We start from the raw sequence: 22974 nt of genomic DNA, 5'->3' as shown, positions 1-22974 counted from the left end.
TTAGGTTAAAGTAAAATCTTCCAGTCCTGTTGCATGCCACAGTGTCCACCCGGTTTTAATACCTGGAAATTCAGAAATGCAAGTCCCCAGTGCCAAGGCGAAGGTCCGGAAAACCACTCTGGAAAATGAGTTGTAGTCCATCCCCCAAAGTATGCCAGAACCCTTCATTTAACTGGTTCGACTCACTCATTCATCAATCATTTCCTTAGTCTCTACTAGATGCCCATGATAGAGTAGAGAAAAACAGACCAGATCTCTGCCCTCATGAGGCACTCGTGCAAGATGCTGAGCCCGCCACCCCCGGCAAGCAGGGCGGTCCAGTAGGCCGCATGTGTCTCAGCCCAGAGAGAAGCGTGGAGCACAGTGGTTAAGAGCACAGGCTTTGGAGTCAGGCAGATCAGGTTCCAGTGCCAGCTCTGTCACTTACTGATTGTGTGTCCTGGGGCAAGTGACATAACCTCATTCAAGTTCCTAATATTTTTTTGTAGTTGTTCTGACCATTCAATTAGACGAGCTGATGTACGCAAAGCAGTGAACACTCTAGAGTGTCCTGCCCTTGGCAAGCCATCAGTTATTACTAATATCAGCTCTAGTACAAGATAAAAAACCACCTACACACAGTTTGCCAGTGCCACTGGGAGAATAACAAGACTCAGCATGGTGCTTTCTTTAAAACACCATAAATGAGCATGCACAAAATCATCTTCGGCTTTGGCGAGAAGGAAGGACTCCTTCTATTTTAGATATTGTGACTACTCACAAAGGGCTGGGCACGATGGCCTTTGGAAATAAATCCCTTTGTATGTCTGCATTAGAAGAAATGCTCAGTTCTAGGAGGAAAAACACACTCAGTCACCCCAAAAAGACTTTGTATCTAAAGCACTACAGAGACACCCAGAAATGTGCATGTGTTGGGGAGAAGGAATTTGTGTGATGTTTTTCTGACCTACGCTTCCCCATTTTCTAGTCATACTGAAAGTCATTTGAAAGGGTTTCTATAATATTTTCTCTAAATCTGCAAAGGCTGGGATCATTTACCTTTTCCTTTTATGGTGGTAATGCATTTAGAATCGCTCCAGTTTCCTATTCCACGACTAGTCACCGCAGCCACCTTTTCAAATCAGAGGGGGAATTAGTATGACATAAAGGCAATACACCACACAGCAAGAATACTGAATGAGTTAAAGGGCTGAGATTTTGGCAGTGAGGGTGGAAAAATTTTATACAGAGTGATCCAGAATATTCAGAGGTGCCAGCATCTGAAATAAGACGGCAAAATACCCGAGGGAAGGAGCTTGGGTAAAGGGCATTATGACAGTCCTGAGATCAGGAAATGTCTATTGATCGACAAATATCAAGGTTCTTCTAAAGGGCAGGTGTATGGGGGAGGGGGTTCATAAATAGACACATATATAAAAAGGGTGCTGACAAAATGATCAGTGTGAGAGTCACGAATGTGTACACTTAATGGTCTTAGCAAACATGCTTTACACAAAATCTATCCCTTTCTGCTAAAAAATACTAAAAATATATTTCATAAGAACCTCACAAAATCAGTGTCGAAAGACTACTTATCATAGCTCTGCATCATCCTGCAGCTAAAGATAAGCAGAGAAGAGCTGAGTGCAAAAGTACAGGAGCTGGAAAGCTAGCAGAATTTCGGAGTTAAAAGCAGGGAAGCTGCATTCCCATAAACGCCCCGTTATTGACAGAAACTCTGACGTCAAGCTCTCTGTGGCGTCCATTTAAGAGACTGAAAGAAACTCTGAGCTCCCCTGTCCCAGGACAAGAAGTTGGGTATTTTGCAGATGAGTAATACGCATCTCATAAAGGTGAGTAGAGAGTTCTCACAAAATAGCAGCAATTTCGCTCAGTTCTAAGACTGCGTGGATGGCTGGAATGGACGGCGACACTCACTCTGACGGTGTATAGAGTGTTGACCAGTAAGTTGTTGATTTCTGTAAAGTTACTAGCAGCCCTCTGGGAGGCCCACATCTTGGAACCACTCCTGCTGTACTCTACCTAAAATGAGAAGAAAAAAAAATGTGAGGAAAGGGAACCAACGGTCCAGGGCATCCTAATACCTTGCAAGGAGGCGGGAGGAGAGAAAAGAAGGTGAGGAGCAGAATGTTCTGACAGATGGGTCATCACCTACAAAGCTATACCAAATCAACCCCTACTCATACAGAACACCCAGAAATCTCCTAGCCCCCCCCAACACACATACGGCCAACTCCTGGAAGATACTTACAATGTACTCACGGATGAGGCCATGGGTGTGGATGGGAGGAGCCCAGTGGCCTACAACCACACCTTCTGCTTCCCTGGGGAGTGACAGCTGGAGATTTCGAGGGGCATCTGGCACTAGAAAAAGAGTCAACTCAAGGTTAAACCCATCTGCCTAGCGGCCAACCAGAGGAATTTTCCTGGGCTTAGAACAAGGACAAGAAAGACTCCACAGCCGGCACTGAGACTATCCACTAGAAAGGCTGCTAGCTTGGTCTTCACACTGACAAGACACTTTTCCTCTTCTTCCAAAAAGCAAGGTGTGCCGTCCACACGTCACACCATGGCTTACTTGAGTGTGTGGTAAATTTGTGGCTCATAAGGCCTGCAGGATAGAATCACTTGGGCAGGCTGAGTCACCACTGACCCTATGAATTCAATGCTCAGATCTTAATTGTCAATGACAGCACCTGCTGCCTCTGCTTCTTGTACAACAAAAACAGAGTACTGTGGGCATGACTACCAAAAAATAAGACTAATTTTGTAACATCACAGAATTTCTATATCCAAATGAATGTGATCATCTTCAAAGCAGGCTCCTTAATGAGTTTAGTGCTAGCATATTCAAGATACTTTAGGCAATGGAAAAAGATGACATTCAAGCAGACAGTTGCTCATGTCAACTACTTTGAAGTAGGGAGGAGGTGAGGAACTCTCTTAAACACATAAATTTGGTAAATTTCTTAAAAACTTAGCCACAAAGCCAGGCGCAGTGGCTAACATCTGTAATCCCAACATTTTGGGAGGCTGAAGCAGGTTGATCACTTGAGCTCATTAGTTCAAGACCAGCCTGGGTAACACGGCAAAACCCCATCTCTACAAAAATATAAAAAGTTAGCTGAGCATGGTGGCACACACCTATAGTCCCAGCTATGCGAGAGGCTGAGGCGGGAGAAGCACCTGTGCCTGGGGAGACTGAGGTGGTGAGCAGTGATTGTGCCTCCACGGCACTCCAGTCTGGGTGCCAGAGTGAGACCTTATCTCCAAAAAGAAAAAAAACCTTAGCCACAAAATTGCTGATATGCCTCATATTTTAATGACGATGACCTCCCAAGTACCAAGTACTAGGAAATATCTAGAGAAGGAAGGTAGAGGTAGAAACTAGACAAAAAATGCAAGAAGACAATGGTGGAGAGAATCTTAAATTAACTTAAGGTACAAGAACAGTCTCTGACGCAGTAAGGAGAAGAGCTGTTTGACAGCTCTCGCAACACTATAAAGCTTAGCCACAATACTTCTGTACATGTGAGGCACACGGGTGTTCCCACATTCCTGAGAATACTCGGAAAGACGCTCACAAAACCCCACCTGAGGTCTCACACACACCATAAAAATTAACTGAAACACTTACATCCCTCCGGGGTCCTCAGGGTCACAAAGTCATTGGTGTTGTGTGCCTTGCTGAGACACTGAACTTGTACTTTAACCTGATACGTGGTATCTGGTTTCAAGACTTTTAATACAGTGTTTGTCTTATTGCTGTGGGTCTCCAGAGTCTTCCATATGCTCTCTCCAACCACCCTGGCCCAAAAAAATAAAGATATTGTCACACGGGAGCAGCACAGGGGGCTGAGATGTCTGACTCAGTTAAGAACATGGTGCACGCCACTAGAGAGCTTTCAGAGCATCCTGGGACAATGAAGACATCATTTTCATCTCCCGTGGCAACGACGGGACCCACCTGTAGTAGACGTTATATACACAAGAAGCTGAGGGCATTTTTTTGGGCCGCATCCAGGTCAAAGTCACATCCCCAGAGAAGTCAGCTGTCCACTGAAGATTCTGTACTTTGTACACAGTCAACTCATCTAGCGAGATAAAGGAGAAAAAGTCAAAAGAAGTTACATCTTGGCCAGGCGTGGTGGCTCACGCCTGTAATCCTAGCACTTTGGGAGGCTGAGGCGAGTGGATTGCCTGAGCTCAGGAGTTCGAGACCAGCCTGGGCAACATGGCTAAACCCCATCTCTACTAAAAATACAACAACAACAACAACAAAATGTTACATCTTACAAATCCTTAGATTTCAGAGGACTCCTGCTTTTAAACAGAACTACTGCGATCTAGATTATCAGGAGATCATAATCAATATCCGAAAAGAAATCTCAGAAAATGTAGTTGAAACCTCCCTATACAATCCCTCCTAGGGTCTCCTGAGATAAGAACAGAGTTAATTCCACCAGCAGATTGAGACTATGAGAGTCATGATGTATGGACATGAGGTGGGGAGTCCATAAAAAAAAAAAATCCAAGACCAGCTTTTCACTAACAGGGAGGAGACAGCTGCACGTTATATCAGACTCTGGCCAAGGCTCACCTCACTTGGGGCTCCAAAACTAGGCACAAATCTGTTTCATCCTCAGATTGAGGAACAGTTCAAAAGGGTCCTAGCTGGAGATCTACACGGGAGGGGCCCTGGGGTAAGCGAGCCTCCCAGCCCAGCCCAGCCCAGCCCACGGGCCGGCACTCACCACTGCAGGCCTTCTCGTCGCTCTCGTCTGAGCAGTCCAGGAAGCCGTCGCAGCGCTCCGAGAGCACAATGCAGGCCTCCCCATCCTCGCACTGGAACTCCCTGCTCATGCAAGTCAAGGTGCTGTGTGTGGCTGAAACACAGAGAGGCTTCTTAAACCCACGGGGAGAGGCCGTATGGTACTAAAGGCTGGGCCCAGGTTTATTCGGGTTTAGGCAAAGTACTAATAGGCTTCTGCTTCAAAACACACCTCTGGAATGACCAGTGGTGGAATCTATACCGGCACTAACATCTAACATCTAACATTAACAATTGGAATCTGCATTCAGGAAGAGGGAGCCCTTTGGAGTCAAACAAACTAGAGTTTAAACCCTAGATCTGCGTGAGTTTGAGCAAATCACTTAACATCACCCAGGTTCAGTTCCCCTATAAAAAATGGAAGTAACAATTCCATCGCTGTCGTGTTTACAAGGATCTAACGGGATCACACACCTGGAATAGCGCCTGGCTCCTGGCCAGCATCAACAAACTGTAGCTATTACTCTACAGTACTATTATTCTGCTGCTATTATTAGTTTGCAATCTAGAAAGAGGAGCTGATTTCTGGTTTGAGTAATAGAAATAATAATGAGATGAATCCCAAAAATATTAAGAGGCATGCGTACTTTATGTAGTATTTTAAGTTGTTTGGCTTTTCAAAGTACTTTCACGGAAAATGAAACAATGCAAATAATGAGCATCGGTAAGTTAAGGGTTACTCAATTGTATGGCTAGGCTATTGACCAAAATGTGATGTGCTCTCCAGTTCTGAAAGTAGATTTAAACTGCATGGGAGGCTCTCAAAAGAAAGCAATCACCATAAAATTGCAAATCCTCCTGAAAAGAGAAAAGGTGAGAATGGCTATAGACAGCAAATCTGCTATGCAGGCTGTGTACCTGGGTGGTACAAATCTGCTATGTACCTGGGTGATCCCAGGAACGGTAATTTGAGGCCTTCCTTATACAGATTCACACCTGCCTGCCCAGTCCTGGACAAGGAAGGGCTACATCAGAAATCCAGTGCCACCAGTGATGAGGGTCTAAAATCAATCTTGCTCCTCCAAGTCAAACAGGTCCACATCCTAATCCCTGGAACCTGTAATATGTTACCTCATGTAACAAAGCCACTTTGTAGGTGTGATTAGATTAAGGACCCGGAAGTAGGAGAGTTCAGCCTGGATTATCCAGGTAGGTTCTGTCTAATGACCTGGGTCCTTAAAAGCAGAGACCCTTTTCTGGTTGTGATGAGAGAAAGAGAGAAAACAGAAGAAAGGTGAGAGACATGCAACATCACTGGCTTTGAAAATGGGGAAATTACAACAGACAAAAGGAGGCCGAACATGAGTGGCTCCATTCTGCTCCCCGCACCCTGCCCCGTGCCCGTGGTGACATCTTGTAGGTTAACAGCCTCTGCTTATCTCGGCACGGCACATAGGCCAAGCTAACTATGGAAGGAATTTTGTTTATAGTTTAATTTTAAAGCAACGATGATAATAGTCCCTTCCTGAAACTAACCCCTGAGGAAATAAGGAGTGTGTTCACACAAGTAACAAGGTTATGTTAAAGGTGATATGAGCATTGTGACCTGAGCAAGGAAGCTTCATCCGCCCCACCTCAGACCCAGGCATGTGGCCATGGGTCACCTCTTGACCTCGACCCCCTCGCTCTTCCCCTTTCTGCTAACATAAACAACCACACTTTGAGACGTAGGTAGAGAAACTGGATAATGTTCCCATGAGAGCAACAAGGATGCTCAAGAGGAATGGATAAAGGATCCAGGGATATTTTCCTAGAGATGAAAAGACACAAGGATGGGGGAGGTGGTGAGAAGACGTGCAGACTCTAACAAGTGTTCCCCGCTGAGGAGTCTTCATGAGAAAGAAGAATTAAGACTTCTTTGCACGAGTCTCCAGGATGGAGGTACAGACTTCAGTTTACTACTTATTAAAAAACAATTCTGATACAGAAACTGTCAACAGGAGAAGGGACCTATCAAAACCACTTATAAGGCTTTTCACAAACTGTAATCCCCCAATCTCCAGGAAGATCACTGCATTTCAGAATTCTATTATATACTGAGATGTAATTGGTTTGCCATGGTGGGGGGAAGCTCGTAACAAACAAACGTGTATTCAAGAATTAAAGAAAGGTTTGAGAACCACTACTGTAATAGTCTCAGAAGCCCAAGATGGAATTCATCCATCCAGCGAACATTCATGGAGGTCCTACCATGACTCAGGCACTGCTCCGGATGTTAAGAGTATGGGGATATGTGGAACAGATGAAGGACCTGCCCTCATGGAGCTTATCTTCTATTGAGAGAGACTGCAAACAAGTAAATTAATCTGATCAGGTTATGCCATTTTTTATAGGATTGCCAGGGACAGACTCTGTTCAGAGGGGATTATTTTGAAAAATACCAAAACCCTCATCACAGAAGTATTCCACTGGGGAACAATGTGGTAAAATACAATCAAACAACAGATAAGCAGTAGAGCTGAGGACATTGGAGGTTTCTTTATAAAGTGTGTCTCAAAATTTTAAGAGCAAAAAAGCACGGGCTTTAGACTCTGGAAATAAGCTGGGTGCAGTAGTGTGCACCTGTAATCCCAGCTACTTGGGGAGGCTGGATTGCTTGAGTCCAGGAGTCTGAGACCAGCCTGGGAACATAACCAGACCCTGTTTCTTCAAAAAAAAAAAAAAAAAAATAGAATCTGGGAATAAGGTTGTCATTGATCTCTGAAAATTCTTAAACTGATAATGAAACAGATGATTAATAGGCACTTAGAACAGAACTTAGTAGCCTTCAGGGGACAGCTTCTCTAAAAAGAATCACACCACACTCATCTCATTTCATTTTTAGATAAGGTTATCAAATTATTGTTGGAAAAAAACTGTGGATATAACACATCTTGATTTTAAGACCCTTAACTAGGCAACATCCCCGTGAATAAGCCAGATTGGAAACAGGCTGAAAAACGATTTCAAGAATGCCAATTAATGAATTAGTATCACCCAGGAGGGAGGTCCCATTTCTTTTCTCTTTCTTAATTATCTCCAATGTTCATCTTATTATGTGGTTGCTTATTCGGCTCAGACGTTCCCACTGTTATTTTGGTGAGTGTGGGGCCAACCTGTCCCCGTTGGTTTAACACTCTAGGAGTCCACTTTGTTCATTCTTTTAATGTAAGGGTAGAATTGCACACTAATCCCTATTCAGTTCATCTGTGTTGGTTTTGGTGTATTCTTCCCTGATGAGAACTTTCAACACGGCTTTCAACCTAAATAAATAACCCAGTCTGGTACTGGCTAGGTGATGCTCTTGGAACCTTAATTCTCCTATCTCAACAAAGGAGATAATACCAAAATCACAGTTATTTTGAGAATTAAGTGGAATGAATACCTGATTTGCCTGAGAATAATGAATAGCACATTAAAACCCACCACCAACGTTTAGCTTCCCTTTGTAAAACCTGAGTGTTTTGCCAGAAAATAAGCTATCTGGGCAACTTTGTATTATTTGCAAGTATGACAGGCATTGCCTTCCAAGTTTTCGTCTGGTCATTAAAGAAGATAGGATCACTTTAAAAAGCATCAGAAAATATTACCACAGCGAATAGAGCAAAGCAGAAGCAGCCTGAAAAAGACCACTTATGATAAAGCAAAGCGAAAACGAAACAGCCAAAATGCAAGAACAGGCATAACAACGAAAGCAGTATATAAGGTGATAGAATGAGAAAGGAGAATCTTTTAAGGCTTATCAAAGGCTGCCGCATCCTGCTAAACACACAACTTAAAAAAAAAAAAAAAGTACACAGCAGGAAAATTAATTATATTGAAGACAAACTGTATCAGTGAATCCAAACACTTAATTGTGTGAACTTGCATTAACTTTGAAAGCAAATGACAAAGCTCAACCTTATAACTGATAGACATGACAAAGAAATGAGAAAGAGATGTAATATGGAAATGTTAACCAAGGAGATTAAAATATCCCTTACCATCTGAATTTATTTGGTTTATTTTTTAATTTATGTGACAGAGTTTCACTTTTGTTGCCCAGGCTGGAGTGCAGTGGCCCGATCTCAGCTCACTGCAATCTCCGCCTCCTGGGTTCAAGCAATTCTCCTACCTCAGCCTCCCAAATAGCTAGGATTACAGCATGTGCCGCCACGCCCAGCTAATTTTGCATTTTTAGTAGAGATGGGGTTTCGCCATATTGGTCAGGCTGGTCTCAAACTCCCGACCTCAGGTGATCCACCTGCCTCAGCCTCCCAAAGTGCTGGGATTACAGGCGTGAGCCACTGCGCCTGGCCTATTTGGTTTATTTTAATAGATTTATGTATTTATGTCTATGGATTTATATGCAAGTATCAAGAGATATCAAATTATCTTAATCTTTTTGGTTCTTGGGTTCCAGATAACAAGGGGCATGTTCTGGACAGAGAGAAATCCATCCCCAAAATGGATCTGAAACTGCTCAATTCCTGAGTTCCAATAGGAATAGTTTAGTAATGAAAGATTCCTTACGATTTTCCTAAACTAAAATAAACACATAAATAAATAAACGAAGCAAAAGAAATCGCCCTACCTTAGAAATTGAAGAATTAGAAAGACTCAAAGGCTGTTTCTTGAAAAAAGAACCCTAGGTAGCAACTTATCCAATTCCTTGACTTTTAGTCAAAGAAAAGACCCTTCAGGCAGCTGAAACAAAAGCCAAAGTGACATTCCCGGAGATGAAAGGATGCAGGAATGATGGGGGTCCTGGGACCCCTGCCGAAAAACCAAGTGTTAAGAGAAAAACCTATGTATGGTGGAAATAAATTAGTTTCATATTGCAAGTTAAGGAGTTGGCCAAGATGATTTTTTCTCTCAACTCAGAGCACATCAAGGCCTAGAATGAAATTCGTCTCCAAAAGTCCATCACTGTAGAGATCATCATAAGGAACAACAAACGTGTGAAAATTGGCAAAGGCTCATTCCAGCGGGCAAGTGAAGGACACGTGCACGGACAACGAATGCAGTAAAATGAAAAGGAAGACAACAATGCCCCAGTTTCTGACCTTTCCTTTTCACTTTCTACCAGGATGACTTGCACTACCTCAGATGCTAATGTCAATCAACGAACCCACCATCGTGCCTAGGCCCACCCAGGGAAAGCTGTGACTCCTCATCCTCAGCATCCCCCGCATAGCTGGCGGCATCACCTTTCACTGTCATCCTGGGGGAAACCTTCATTCTTCCTTTTTCCGAATCACCACAACCAAAAAAACCTCACTGGACACTGTTAATAGTACCTCCAATATATTAAGAGGTCACTCTCCCTTTTTCACCTTCACAGTCCCATCAAATTAGCCTCCTAACGGGCACCTGGCTTCCAATCTCACTTCAGCCTTCTTCTAACCCATTCCCCGCGTGATGAAGTTCAAGTGATCTAAGATATAAACACCCCATCTCTGAAATCGTCAATGGCTCCCTAGGACCAGCAAAATAAACTCGAAGCACAGGGGTCGCCCCATCCACCTCATGCCTACCTCTCCGCACTCACCTTTATCCCACTCACAACCACTCTACAGGTCTGTTTTCCTATGCCTCTGAGCCTTGAAATATACATGCTGTCCCCTGTGTCTAGAATGCCCATCATCTGCCACCTTGTCCCACCGTTGTCCAGGCACCATCAATAGGGCTGCCTCTCCTGGCCTGTCCCCACCTCTCCAGGAAGCTGTGAACTATGCCAGTTCCTTGGATAACTTCTGCTACTGCCTACACCACACTGTAGGATAGCTGCTGACTTGATGTCCCTCCCACTAGAATCTGTATTGCCAGTCACCGGGCATGGTGGCTTAGGCCCAGCACTTTGGGAGGCCAAGGTGGACAGATCACTTGAGGTCAGGAGTTCAAGACCAGCCTGGCCAACATGGCAAAACGCTGTCTGTACTGAAAATACAAAAATTAGCCAGGCATGGTGGTGCATGCCTGCAATCCCAGCTACTCGGGAGGCTGAGGCAAGAGAATCACATCAGCTCAAAAGGCGGAAGCTGCAGTGAGCTGAGATCCCAGGCTTGGGTTCCGGAGCATTTCCTCCGTCATTGCTCTTGATTCAGTGGTCTGAGGTGAGATCACCAAATTCACATTTCTTATAAGCACTTCCACATGATCCTGCTAAGTCCCATAAATTTTGTAAATACTGAATTAGAGGAATTAAGAGATGACTAACCTCCACCTCAGATTCTATTCCATCTCTAAATGGTAAGATTCGGTAGGGTTCCAAGTGAGGCTTAGTTTTTCATTGGTTGAGGAAGTCATTATTTTAAGATTAAAAAAAATGGGACCAGAACAGGGATCAAAGTGGAGGAACTGAGGCATCTGCTGCTTAGGGTCAGGGCTTGGCGGCAGGGAGGCTCTCAGCAGAGAGTGAGAGGAGCTTCCTCTACATTCACCAGGGCAGGAATCAGGCAAACATGGACGAAGCCCTATCCTGGCAAGGAAGGGAGTGTGACTGGCTAGGACACCTGCTGTCTGCAGCCAGCAGGAGACTGGATGGAGGGGAGGCCCGCAAAGCTGGGATCCCTGAGCTAGAGCAGTACCCAACCATCAGGGAGGCAGGCTGCTGAGGGGCTGCATAAGCACCATTCCAGCCATGCCTTCCCTAGTCCACTACAGTAGGACAGACCAGCCAGTGGTGGCATTAGCATGCAGCCAGGGACTGAAAAGTGCTGACTGGTCACATGAGGATAACGCTTGCAGAAGCCAGTGTCTCCCTCCATCACTCACTCCAAAGATCCTCCCTGGGTACATCAGAGGACCGAACACCAGGACCCACTGTGTTTGAAAACTACCAACTCCAAACCTGTAGAGAATGCATGCATCACTTCACACTGGGTTCAGATGGCCTTGCAATTATTCCCCATGTGGCTCAGCACACTATCTCACCAACCATAATTACCCTAAAGGCTAAGAATGAATTTTCTCAATGGGGTGCTAGAGGCAAACCCTCTAACAACACGGCCTCTATGCCCAGTAAGTGCTCACTAAATACTTCCAGAAGAATGAAGGCACATACAGAAGAGTTGTGGCTTTCCCCACGGGTGTTTTTAAAGAGTTAAATATGCTTATGAAACCTATCTAAAATATTTATTTTAGTCATTCAGAAAGTATTTTTATTGGACACGCTCCTGGTATTTAAAACACAGTCAACTTATTAAAAAGAAAGTGACTAACGCAACAGAATGGGTGCACGTGGCAAAGCTCTTGTGGAGAATGTAGTAAGAGCATGGTTACACAAAAGTACACAGACTCACACACAGGCGTGTGCTGATCCAGAAATGAAGCAGAAGCACCAGAACTGCGCTGTCTGCAGAAATGTGCCCAGGGGGTGAAGGGCTTTCTGACTACTCACGGCAATTGGCCTCGTCCCGGCCATCCTGGCAATCTCGGTGGCCGTCACAGCGCTTCCAGTTGGGAATACACTTCTTTGGTTGGTGGCATTCGAATTCAAATCGGTCGCATCGCCCAAGTTGGGTGGGAGTGGAGGCAGCAGTGACATTTGCTAAAATAAAAGATTTTTAAACTTTTAGTATTGAGGGAGCTGGCCAATAACAGCAACCAATCCATACGCTAGGAGATTACGGTGCTTTAGAAATTACAGTGGGAACCTGAAGACAAATGCAAGTTCCAGACAGAGAACTCAGTAGATACAGACATCTAATGTTGCTTCCTCACAGGATCCCACTAAAGCCACAGCCAAGAGATTGTTTTCAAAGACCTAAATCCATGAGGACGTGGATAATGAGATTTGGGACCTGGAAAGAAGACAGACAGCGGTATGTGACTAAAGAGGCCAGTGAAGGCTGCATCCTACCTTAAGCCGTCACAGGAGAAAGCTCAGAACCAATCAGATCAACAACACACAGTCCTCCAAAAGCTCAGAAACTGGTATCTCCCAAACAGAAGTGAAGAAGAAGGAGTTAAAATAAGGGAACTGACTGAATGATGTTTAAGACGCAGCTACATTCCCTATATCCCCTCCTATCAGTCCCACCAGACAACCGATCCATACATCACCCCAATAGAAGAATGGAGGGTTGTTGTTTGGAGAGGGTAAAAACAGAGAGTTGTTTAGATAGGCGTAGTTGAGAGCAAGTATATCCTACTGATAAAAGGGGGATTAAACCTACATACGGCAGCCTCAGTCCTCTTCTCCGAGGATCCTAGCAATAAGGTACTTATTGTCCAGGCAGGAGATCTAATAATCTTCTCTGGGGAAAATGACCAGCTTCAGAGACTAACCCTGAAGTAACCGAGATTCAGAGTTCCCCCATGGTTCCCAGCCATGAACCTCAAAGTTGACAAGCCCACCCACGTGCTCACAATTACTTAGCAGTTCTTTAGTCCCCAGCCTTAAACACAAGCAGAGCAGCAACCAAGGACTCTCTGAGAAAAAGCTTTGACAGGAAAGGCAGAAAGCCAAACAGAGCCCCCAACCCCCAAAAGGCCATTTACAGGCTTTGCAAGAAGAAAACTTCAGAAACAAATATCCTTAATGTGTTCAGAAAGAAAGAATATATATTTATCTATGAAAAACAAAACAAAACAGGAAACCATAAAAAGGGACAGTGGTAAAAATGGAAAAGCTCTCAAAGTTAAAACCATGATAACAAAAATGAAAAACTCGGCAAAAAGTTGAAATATAAAGTTGAGTAAATCTCCTAGCAAGTTGGGGGTAGGGGGGGAAGGGAATGTTAAAAAATATAAAAGATTTTTTAAAAATAAGGAAGAAGACCAGATCAGGAAACAACATATGAATGACAAGAGTTCCAGGAAATAAGAGAAAACAGAGAGGGAAATATCATTAATAAAAATTTCAAGAAAAATTCCTTGAACTAAAACATATAAACTTCCATAATCAAAAAGCGTGCAAGTGTCTACTACGTTGGATGGAAAGGGTCTCACAGCAAAGCACATCATTGTGAAATTTTAAAACACTGGTGCCAAAGGGAAGATTCTACAAGCTTCTAGAGGATTAAAAACAGGTCACATATAAAAAAAAAAAATCAGAATCAAAATGGCTTTTGGATTTCCCAAAAGCTGCTTGAAGGCAGTAGAACAAAACCTTCAAAATTCTGGAGGAAAATTACTTACAATCTAGCATGCCAAACCCAGCCCAACTATCAATTAAGTCTGAAGACAGAATTAAAACACTTTAAGACAAGCAAGACCTCACACAGGCCTCCCACATGCATTTTCTCAGGCATTTTCCGGAAAATGTGCTCTACTGAAACATGAGATTAAACTAAAGAGAGAAAAACTGGGACATAGAAAACAGGAGTTCCAACAGGAGATGGAGGTAAAAGCAAGTACTGAGGATGATGATGGTGCAACGTCCTAGAAGGCAGTTGTGCCCCAGGTATACAGGGCAACTAGTACAAACCAGAGCAGCAAAATTCAAGAGACAAACACCTGAGAGCTGTTATCACAGTGTCCTTGGCCACTGCATCATCATATTCACCTGACAAGGCTACTGAAGGATGCACTCCACCCAAACAAGGGAGTAAACTAAGAAAAAGCAAAACACAAGATCCAAGAAACAAGGAATCTAAACTGGGAGAAAGGCAAAGAGAATTCCAAGGAGGCCATGAAAATTTCAGCATAACAGGCACACAGGAGGACTAGAGAACAATCTGTCCAGAAAGGAGAATCCAAGTTGTTAGAAGAAATATCTCCAAGAGAAAAGCTGAACCTGATACATCCCTGGACATGTTGACCTGTGGAAAGTTATCCTGAGTGGTGACTGAAAGGCAGAAAGCATTGGCAAATGGTACAAAACAACCTAAGCAAACAAATGAAAAAGCAATTATTAACTTTAGGATATTTTGCCTATTCTACAGTTTTAATTGGATTTTCAAAAGGGCTTTCCCTAAATCCCAGAAACACTCTGCAGAAACACAAGGTACACGGAGACAGGTGATAAAAAATAAAAAGGGAGAGAAAGCCAGGCCAAGGCAAATCATGCCACTTATTCCTGGACAAGAAGGGAGGCATCAGAGGGCTCCAATACTGGGGAGGATATGATCGTTCATCAGTATGGGCCTTATCAGAAGAAAACTGAAAGGGGGAGAAATATGAGGCTGATAAACCAGTTAGGAGAGTTCTACACTAAACAAAGAAGATCCAAAGAGCTACAGACAACAACGAGTTTAAATTTGTCCCAGCACTGCACACAAAAAAGAAAGTACAAAAGCTGAACAGGATACATAAACAGAGATCTGCTCAACGGATTAGTCAGAATTTGCTAGAGTCTATTAATGTCCTGGTCAGAGTTTTAATAAGCAAAAACAACTTGGAGAGGATAATCAAGTTATTCAATAAATACGTAGGCCTGCAGGGGAAAGGACAGACACAAAGTTTTGTTTCGTTTTTTACAATTCATTTTAATTTGAGAAGCATTTAGGGGATACTGACTATTTGCCTATTATTGTAGGAGACACAGAGCAGGACTCAAAGTAGTAGATGGCATGATCCCCAAACAGGAAATCCACGCAATGGCTATGGAAGCAAAGATCAACACACATGAAATAATTAGGAAGCAATATACAGCAGATCCTAGTTAAGAATCAAAAGGTCAATGGGTAAGTTTAATGAGACTGGAAAAGAGATGGAAATCAGTTCAAGGAATCAGTGAAAGCACCACAGAGGTGGAGCTTGAAAGGAGAATAATGCCCTATTTGTTCAAAGCAGAAATCCCAAACTTCAGTGAACCTAAGAATCATATGGGGATCTCCTGGGCTCCACCCAAAAATTCTCATTCTACGTTTTTTCTAAACACCCCAGGTGATTCCATTAGGGTGGTCTTTGCACCATATTTTGAGAAGTTCTGACGATATTAACACATCAAGGTCTCTTTTGCTATAAAATCCATGCCTCTGTTTGCACTGACGGATGGTGGGTTTCAGTGATAAGGAAAGTAGGAAGACGAGGTTGAGGATACAGGAGTTTCTGCTGAGAGCAAAACCTTGCTGCAGGTGCACAGGCAGGAAAGAAGCAAGTCTATCTGGAGAAGGTGAGGAACCTAGCTTGGCTGATGTGGGGAATCCAGGGAGGCAAGGAGGAGTCAGCTCATAGAGGGCCTGGAAAATAGAAATTGTCAAAAATTGAGCTTCTAGACAAGAGAACAAGAGGAAACTCAACATGGCAAAAAGACCACCCTAGTAAAACCATCATTTTTAGAATGTTTTATAAAAAAAAGCATAGAATCAGAATTTCTGGTTGGAACCCAGGAGATCCCTATATGATTTAGCTTCACTAAAGTTTGGGATTTTGATGTTTTTAAACAAGGAAGCCATGGAATGAACATGGTCACAGAAGAAAGGAAACGATCATGCAAAGCATGCAAAACATTATTTGTTCTTCTATTATAACTGAGTTTGAAGTAGACTCCTATTTAGGAACGAACACAGGATCCTTACCTCTGTTCTGCCTGCAGTTAAGAGCACGCACGAGAAGGGGTTTCAAGGTCTACGCCCGCCTCCAACAACATGGTGACTACAGACCTTCAGCTGCCTCTTTGAGTTTAGCCACTAGATGGCAGTGCTTACCCTTCTTTTAGTTGGACAGGCCAGCCAACTAGCAAGTGGAATTGGGCTCTCTCCCCTGAGAGTTTAACACACACACAAAAAGTGCCACATTAATTCCAACTTGTACTTTCCCACTAAGAAGGCAGCAAAGGTGGCACAACCACAGCCTGGGTGGAAATCAGGGTGGCTGGCCTCTTGCAGGAAGGTCAGAGGCCAGTTATAGAGGATGAGATGCTCCCATTCCAATTTCCTATGCGTCTGTGATCCAGGGAGAAATGCTAGAAATCAGCCTTCCCTGGAGGTGCACCATTAGTGACAGGCAACCTGGCCACACAGCGAAGGCCCAGACAGCAGGGCATGAGGCCTGGTTGGGTTGTGCCCAGAGCACACCCCCAGAAGGTCCTCTCCACAACAGCAGGTACCACAGAAGAGGACCTGGGCCAGAACTCACCAAGCGAGGGGCAGGCTTCCTCATCTGAGCCATCTGCACAATCTCGGTACCCGTCGCACACCCAGGTGTCCATCACGCAGGTCCCACTGCTGCAGCGGTAGTAATTGGGCAGACACGTGGAGGGCCCAGGAGTCGAGAAGGGAAGAATATGTGAATCTGAGAAAAACACCAAGCAAGGAAACCCAGAACGTTAGAAGCAGAACATTGATCTTAGACCAAATGCGTCCCAAACCTAGTGCGGATGTCCCAGTTTTAGCTGTACCTGCTGAGGGAGGCCAGTGCCAGGCACAGCTCTGAGCAGTGGCTAATCTAGAAATCATGTATAACAGGTTGTCAGAAGAGGCAATATCCTTTTCCCTTTTGGGGAGTAGATTTCCCTTACTTACTATATTTGATTTGGGCTAATAACATTCAGGTAAGTTTGCTTTCGCAGGGGCTGGGGGAAGAAACAGGTGGCTGAGGAGGCACAGCGTGGCTAAGAGAATTCCTACTGAGGTGAAGCATTGTTTTCTAGTTAATTCAACCTCAACTACCCCACGACCTGGTCCAGAGATGAGAATGCCAGAAAGGAAAGGGGCAAGTCTGCATTCCACATGAGTGCTCCTCAAATGCACGGTGGAGCACACAGGACCTAGGGGTTTATTAGCAGGCAGATTCTGACTCTAGGTCTGGGGTGAGGTCAGAGATTCTGCATTGCTAACAAGTTCCAAGGAGATGCAGATGCTACTGGTTGCAAACCACACGGTGAGTAGGAAGGCTCTAGACTTCTCACTCTGCCCTGAAAATACAGAATAAACAGCCTGAAAATAGGAGAAACCAACCACACTTTTTTCAAAATGAGAAAGAGGAACAGAAAAAATTTGAGTCACTATTCTCACAAAAATATGCCCCCGAAAAGACGGAATAAGCCAGGCACACCCTGCAGAGCTGGTGGAACGATTCCGGCGTGCCTTGGTGATGGGGCTGACCCAGGACCCTGGGGCCTCTTACCTCCACAATCCTTCTCATCAGTCCAGTCCCCACAGTCGTTCTCCCTGTCGCATTTCCATCTGTTGGGGATGCAGTGGCCGTTCTCACACCGAAACTGGAAGTAGCGGGAGCAGTTCGGGGCTTCTGTGGGGTTTTCTGTGGAGATCAACCACGTCATCAGTCGCTTCCCCTGCACCAGTGTGAACGCGGGGCTCCAACTCTAGGCATCCTCCTCCAGACCCAAGTTCCAGGGCAACCCGCACTTCCCACCCATAGAGAGATAAGGCAGCTTCACGCACCCAGTGGGCAACAAAAAATACACCTACGACCTAAACAAAACCCCATCTTCCCAGCCCCTAACCCATGTCCCTCTGATCTATACTATGATATCCTGAGAATGATCACCTGAATTTTAATTCTGACATTTCACTAAAGGAATAAAACAACTATTGATGGTAAGCCAATGGTGACAATAACTATTACACGGTGGCCTGTCACTTTTAAGGGGAGGTCACTCCATAATATTTACCATAATTCCTTATCTACCGTCTTCCTTATACATAATGTGGTCTTCCCAACTGCAGAAAGGAAAGGAGATCAAATAAACTTTTCCCTAGCACCTGCTGGGTGCCAGCTGCCCAGTTCAAGACTCAACACCTCGTGTGAGGATTCAGGAACTGGCAGCAACTGCTGCTGAGTTAGGGGAAGGCCAAGTCTGCAGTGGGGGTGTCGGTGAGTGTCCCTGTAACTGCAGGCATCACTGTAACTAGAGGACTAGGATGCGAGGAGGCAGATCTGACATCTTACCGCAGTTGGCTTCATCAGAATAATCGCCGCAATCATCCATCCCGTCGCATTTCCAGATTAAACTGATGCACACTCCATTCTGACACTGGAAACCGAACTCATCACAAACCTTGTGGAACTCAGGATCTTGGGCTACAGAGGAAACAAACATCCATGAAGTCCAGGAATTTCCAGGCTGAGGGGTCGAAGCAGCAGTGCTGCTCAGAAGCAAGGGGGAACAGCAGTGAGTCCTGGCAAGGGACTGTCTGGCTAAAACATACCTTGAAAGCAAAAGCCAAACCTAATCTAAACAGAGCACACTCTGTTAATTAATCCATTCCATGAATCTTTACCGAATCATGTTATGAGCTGAGTTTATCCCCCCAAAAATCATGTGTTTAAGTTCCAACCTCCAGTCTCTCAGAAACAGGACTGTATTTAGAGATAAGGGCTTGAAAGAGGAAAAGTTAGAATGAGGTGATCTGGGTGGCCCGAATTGAATAGGCCTGGTGTCCTTACAGAAGAGGAAATGTAGACACGGATGTGTACAGAGGAAAGACCGTGTGAAGAGCCAGGGAGAAAGCAGCCGTCCACGAGGCCAGGGAGAGAGGAGGAACCCAACCCTGCCGACACCTTGAGCTTGGTCTGCCAGCTTCCAGGCTTGTGAGAAATAAACTTCTGTTGTTTGAGCCACCTGGTCTGCGGTACTTCGCTACGTAAGTCCCAGCAAACAAATACAAGAGCTACTCCAACGAGGGCACTGTTTTAAGATAGGGCCATAGCAATGCACAAAACAAGCCCCTGCTCCTGTGAAGCTCAAGCAGCAAAATGAATAGACAGGTCCAAAGCGGGGCGAGTTGTGGGAGGACCATCGAAGCAGGGTAAAGGGCTGTGGCAGGCTGCAGGTGCCATCTGATACAGCACTGGCAAGGAAGGCCTCTCACTCTCAGTGACCCTTGAGCCAAGACCCTGGTCACTCGCCATCCTGCCCTTTATACATACACCCACTACTGAAAAGCAGGATTCCTTAAGCAACAAAGGAAAGTCTTTCTCAGAAAAGGCAAGCTTGGACACTCAACCTAGACGTGTAAGCTAAATAGAGGTGCAACTCCAGGGTGGCCAAACCCCTCAACACTCATCCAAGACCTGTAAGTTATTAAATAGAGACACAACCCCAGGGTGGCCAAACTCCCGTGCAAGTTCTTTAGTGACTGTGAGTCACCTCCCCTGCCTGCCCCAACTCACAGCATCCCGCAAACGCCGCATCCTCATCGGACCCATCGCGGCACTGGATGATTCCGTCACAGACCATGGAGTGGAACAGGCACTGCTGGCGGTTCTTACACACGAAGTCCATGAAGTGCGTACAGAGGGGCTCTGTAAGGGATTCAGAGCGGGGAAGAGGCCATGAGCACTGTGGCTGGCTGGGCCTTCTAGCCCTGGGCAAGTGCCTACAGGTACAGATGTGGCTTCAGGAAGCAACAGTAAAAACCACCATTTATTGAGCACTTGTTTTCTGCCAAGCCTAGAGCTAAAGCACTTGACATAAAGTGCATCATTAAACCCTCAAGACAACATTAGGAGAGATTTTACTGTTGCTAATTCAAAATGAGAAAACAAGGGCCATAGCGTTAAGTATGTTGCCAAGAGTACACAGCTGATGAAGATGAAGCCAAAAGTGAAATCCAGAGCTGTCTGGCATCAAACCCCCTGATCTCAAGCATGATTAATATGATACTGACTCTCTAATATGGGGGTAGGCAACTTTTTCTGTAAGGAACTAGTCTAATGGAATGCACTGTGTCCCCCCAAAATTTGTATGTTGGAGCCCTGATCCCCAATTTGACTGTACTTGGACATAGGGCCTTTAAAAAGTAATTAAGGTTAAATGAAAATATAAGAATGGGTCCCCAACTCAATAGAATTAATGTCCTTTGAGAAGAGAGAGACACCAGGAATGTCCACACAGAGAAAGGGCCATGTGAGGACACAGCAAGGAGACCTTCATACTTGAACTGCAACTGGCTCTCTCCAAGGTTTGCAGCCTGACGGCCTTTGGACTTAAACTATAGCCTTAGTGTGTCCCTGGGTCTCCAGCCTGCTGGAGCAAATTTGGGACTTGCCAGCCTCCAAAACTGCATGAACCAATTCCTTAAAAGAAGTCTATATATATACATACGCATATCCTATTGGTCCTATTCTTCTGGAGAATCCCAACTAACCCCAACTAACACAACTAGGAAGCAACTATTTCAGGGTTTTCAAGTCATACAGCCTCTGTCACAACTGCTCAAGAGTCCAGTGCCGCAGCATGAGAGCAGCCATATACAATATGTAAACAAATAGTAGTTACTGTATGCCAATCAAACTTCATTTAATAGAGCAGGTTAGGGACTGGATTTTGCCCACAGGCTAGTTGGCCACTCCCTGCACTGATACATTAGCTCTCAATCCGGACTGCACAGAAGAATCACCAGGAGCACCATAAACGTTCCAACACCCCAGCCACACCTACGCTAATTACATCAGAATCTCTGGGGGTAAGGTCCAGGCACCAGAAGGTTTTAAAGCTCCCCAGGTGATTCCCATATGTAATCAAGGATAAGCACCAGTGACCCAAGGCAATCTTTCTGGGTCTAAAGAAAACTGAAGACAAAAAGGGTCACCTGGCCAAAAAATGCCTACCCACCCCCCAGTGATACTCAGCAACATTAATAAAACCTATCAAGTAGAAATAAGTGGCCGATTCAAAACAACCAGTCAATTAATAGAACAGATTTCAACTAAACAGTATGAACTAATTCACTGAAGTACAAACTAATCCCACCATCGCCCCCAACCCTGCTTCCTTTCTTCCTGCTCTCCTTTAACCAAACCATGTCCCTCTGCCACGATCAGCCTCCAGGAGTCCTAGCCAAGAACTCGGGGATCAACTCAGTTAAAAGCTAACCACAAGCAGGTACTGAGGAAATGAAAGGATTTAGTCCAATATACGCTCTTCACTCACAATCACCAGGCCTGAGTGCGTCCTGGGGGCAAGGAATGAACTCACCGCAGTGCTGTTCATCGGAGCCATCAGAGCAGTCACGCAGACCGTCGCAATGTTTGCTGGACGGGATGCAAGTGCCATTTGGGCAGCGGAATCCGTTGCACTTCTTCTCTGAAAGAGAATTCAACAGTACGGAAGAATAATGAGGAGGAAACGGGCAGGCACTTACACACAGTGCTGGCCAGAGTACACATTGGTACCACCACTGGGGAGGGCAAATTTGGCTATAACTAGCAAAATGACAAATGTATATACACTTTGACCCAGTAATTCTACTTTTGTAGAAATGCATTCTATTTCACAACTGAAAAAAATGATGTAAATAAAAGTTTACGACCTTGTACTTAATGTAAGTACAAGGGTTGCATTACAACACTGTTTGTAATAGATTGAAAACTACCCACAAGTGTTGCATTGCAAAACTGTGTAATAGATTGAAAACAGTCCATCAACAAGAGACTGTTTAATAAATTACTGTACACTGGAACACAGACAGCTATAAAGAGATGCAAGAAGTGCTCTATAAAAATTATGCCTTAAACAGTTCTGTGAAAAAAACAAGGTGCAAAGTTAAACATGATGGGTATGAAATAGCACAACAATACAGAGTATACTTACATTTGTTTATATATGCACAAAAATATTCTGAAAAAATATACAACTTGGTTTCCTATTAGGAAAAAGTGGGAACTGGGCAGGTGAGGAGATCAACCTTTAACTCTATGCCTTTTTGTATCTTTTCCATTTTGAACATTTCCATCTTTATAAGTGTGTGTGTATGTGTGTGTGTATATATATTTTTTTATTTTTATTTTTTTTAAGGCAGAGTCTTGCTCTGTCACCCAACTTGGAGTTCAGTGGCGTGATCACAGTTCACTGCAGCCTCCACCTCCCATGCTCAAGCAATCCTGCCACCTCAGCCTCCTGAGTAGCTGGGACCACAGGCGTGCACCACTACGTCTGGCTAATTTTTGTATTTTCTGTAGAGATGGGGCCTTGCCATGTTGCCCAGGCTGATCTCAAATTCCTGGGCTCAAGCCATCCTCCCACCTCAGCCTCATAAAGTGCTGGGATTACAGGCATGAGGCACCATACCTGACCTAAGTATACTTTTTAGAAGAAAAAGAAAAGCTTCAATGAATAGGAAAAGGACAATATGAATCCTGACTATGAAATCCTAGTTTTATAAAGCTCTTTAAATCACTCACTACCTTAATTCTGGAGGAATTCTAAGGCAAAGCTGTTTTGGAGAAAGTTTGCGTAGAAATGCTAAGAGCCTGAGGTTTCACAACAGTTCCAGGGGAAATTAAACTAGAACTAAGGTATCTTGATCAGAATCTTTAGTACTAGGTTA

General features: G+C 44.5%; 1 protein-coding gene across 2 annotated transcripts in view; it reads right to left on the bottom strand.

The window, feature by feature from the left end:
- Positions 1–22974, bottom strand: part of SORL1 (sortilin related receptor 1) — a 178528-nt gene that overhangs the window by 24777 nt on the left and 130777 nt on the right. For both annotated transcript variants that reach the window (XM_025355834.1, XM_025355835.1), the window contains exons 27-38: positions 21624–21731; positions 19817–19948; positions 18593–18724; positions 17807–17941; positions 16817–16972; positions 12192–12341; positions 4755–4886; positions 3968–4094; positions 3638–3807; positions 2252–2364; positions 1918–2022; positions 1039–1111 (exon numbers count right to left, since the gene is read on the bottom strand). In XM_025355834.1, coding sequence (XP_025211619.1) covers positions 1039–1111; positions 1918–2022; positions 2252–2364; positions 3638–3807; positions 3968–4094; positions 4755–4886; positions 12192–12341; positions 16817–16972; positions 17807–17941; positions 18593–18724; positions 19817–19948; positions 21624–21731 — 1533 coding nt within the window. The remainder of the gene's footprint in view (positions 1–1038; positions 1112–1917; positions 2023–2251; positions 2365–3637; positions 3808–3967; positions 4095–4754; positions 4887–12191; positions 12342–16816; positions 16973–17806; positions 17942–18592; positions 18725–19816; positions 19949–21623; positions 21732–22974) is intronic.

Source organism: Theropithecus gelada, chromosome 14 (genome assembly GCF_003255815.1).
Source record: "Theropithecus gelada isolate Dixy chromosome 14, Tgel_1.0, whole genome shotgun sequence".
NCBI classification, from domain to species: Eukaryota; Metazoa; Chordata; class Mammalia; order Primates; family Cercopithecidae; genus Theropithecus; species Theropithecus gelada.
The sequence above is the reverse complement of the archived record's forward strand: the minus strand, read 5'-3'. Positions and strand labels throughout refer to the sequence as shown.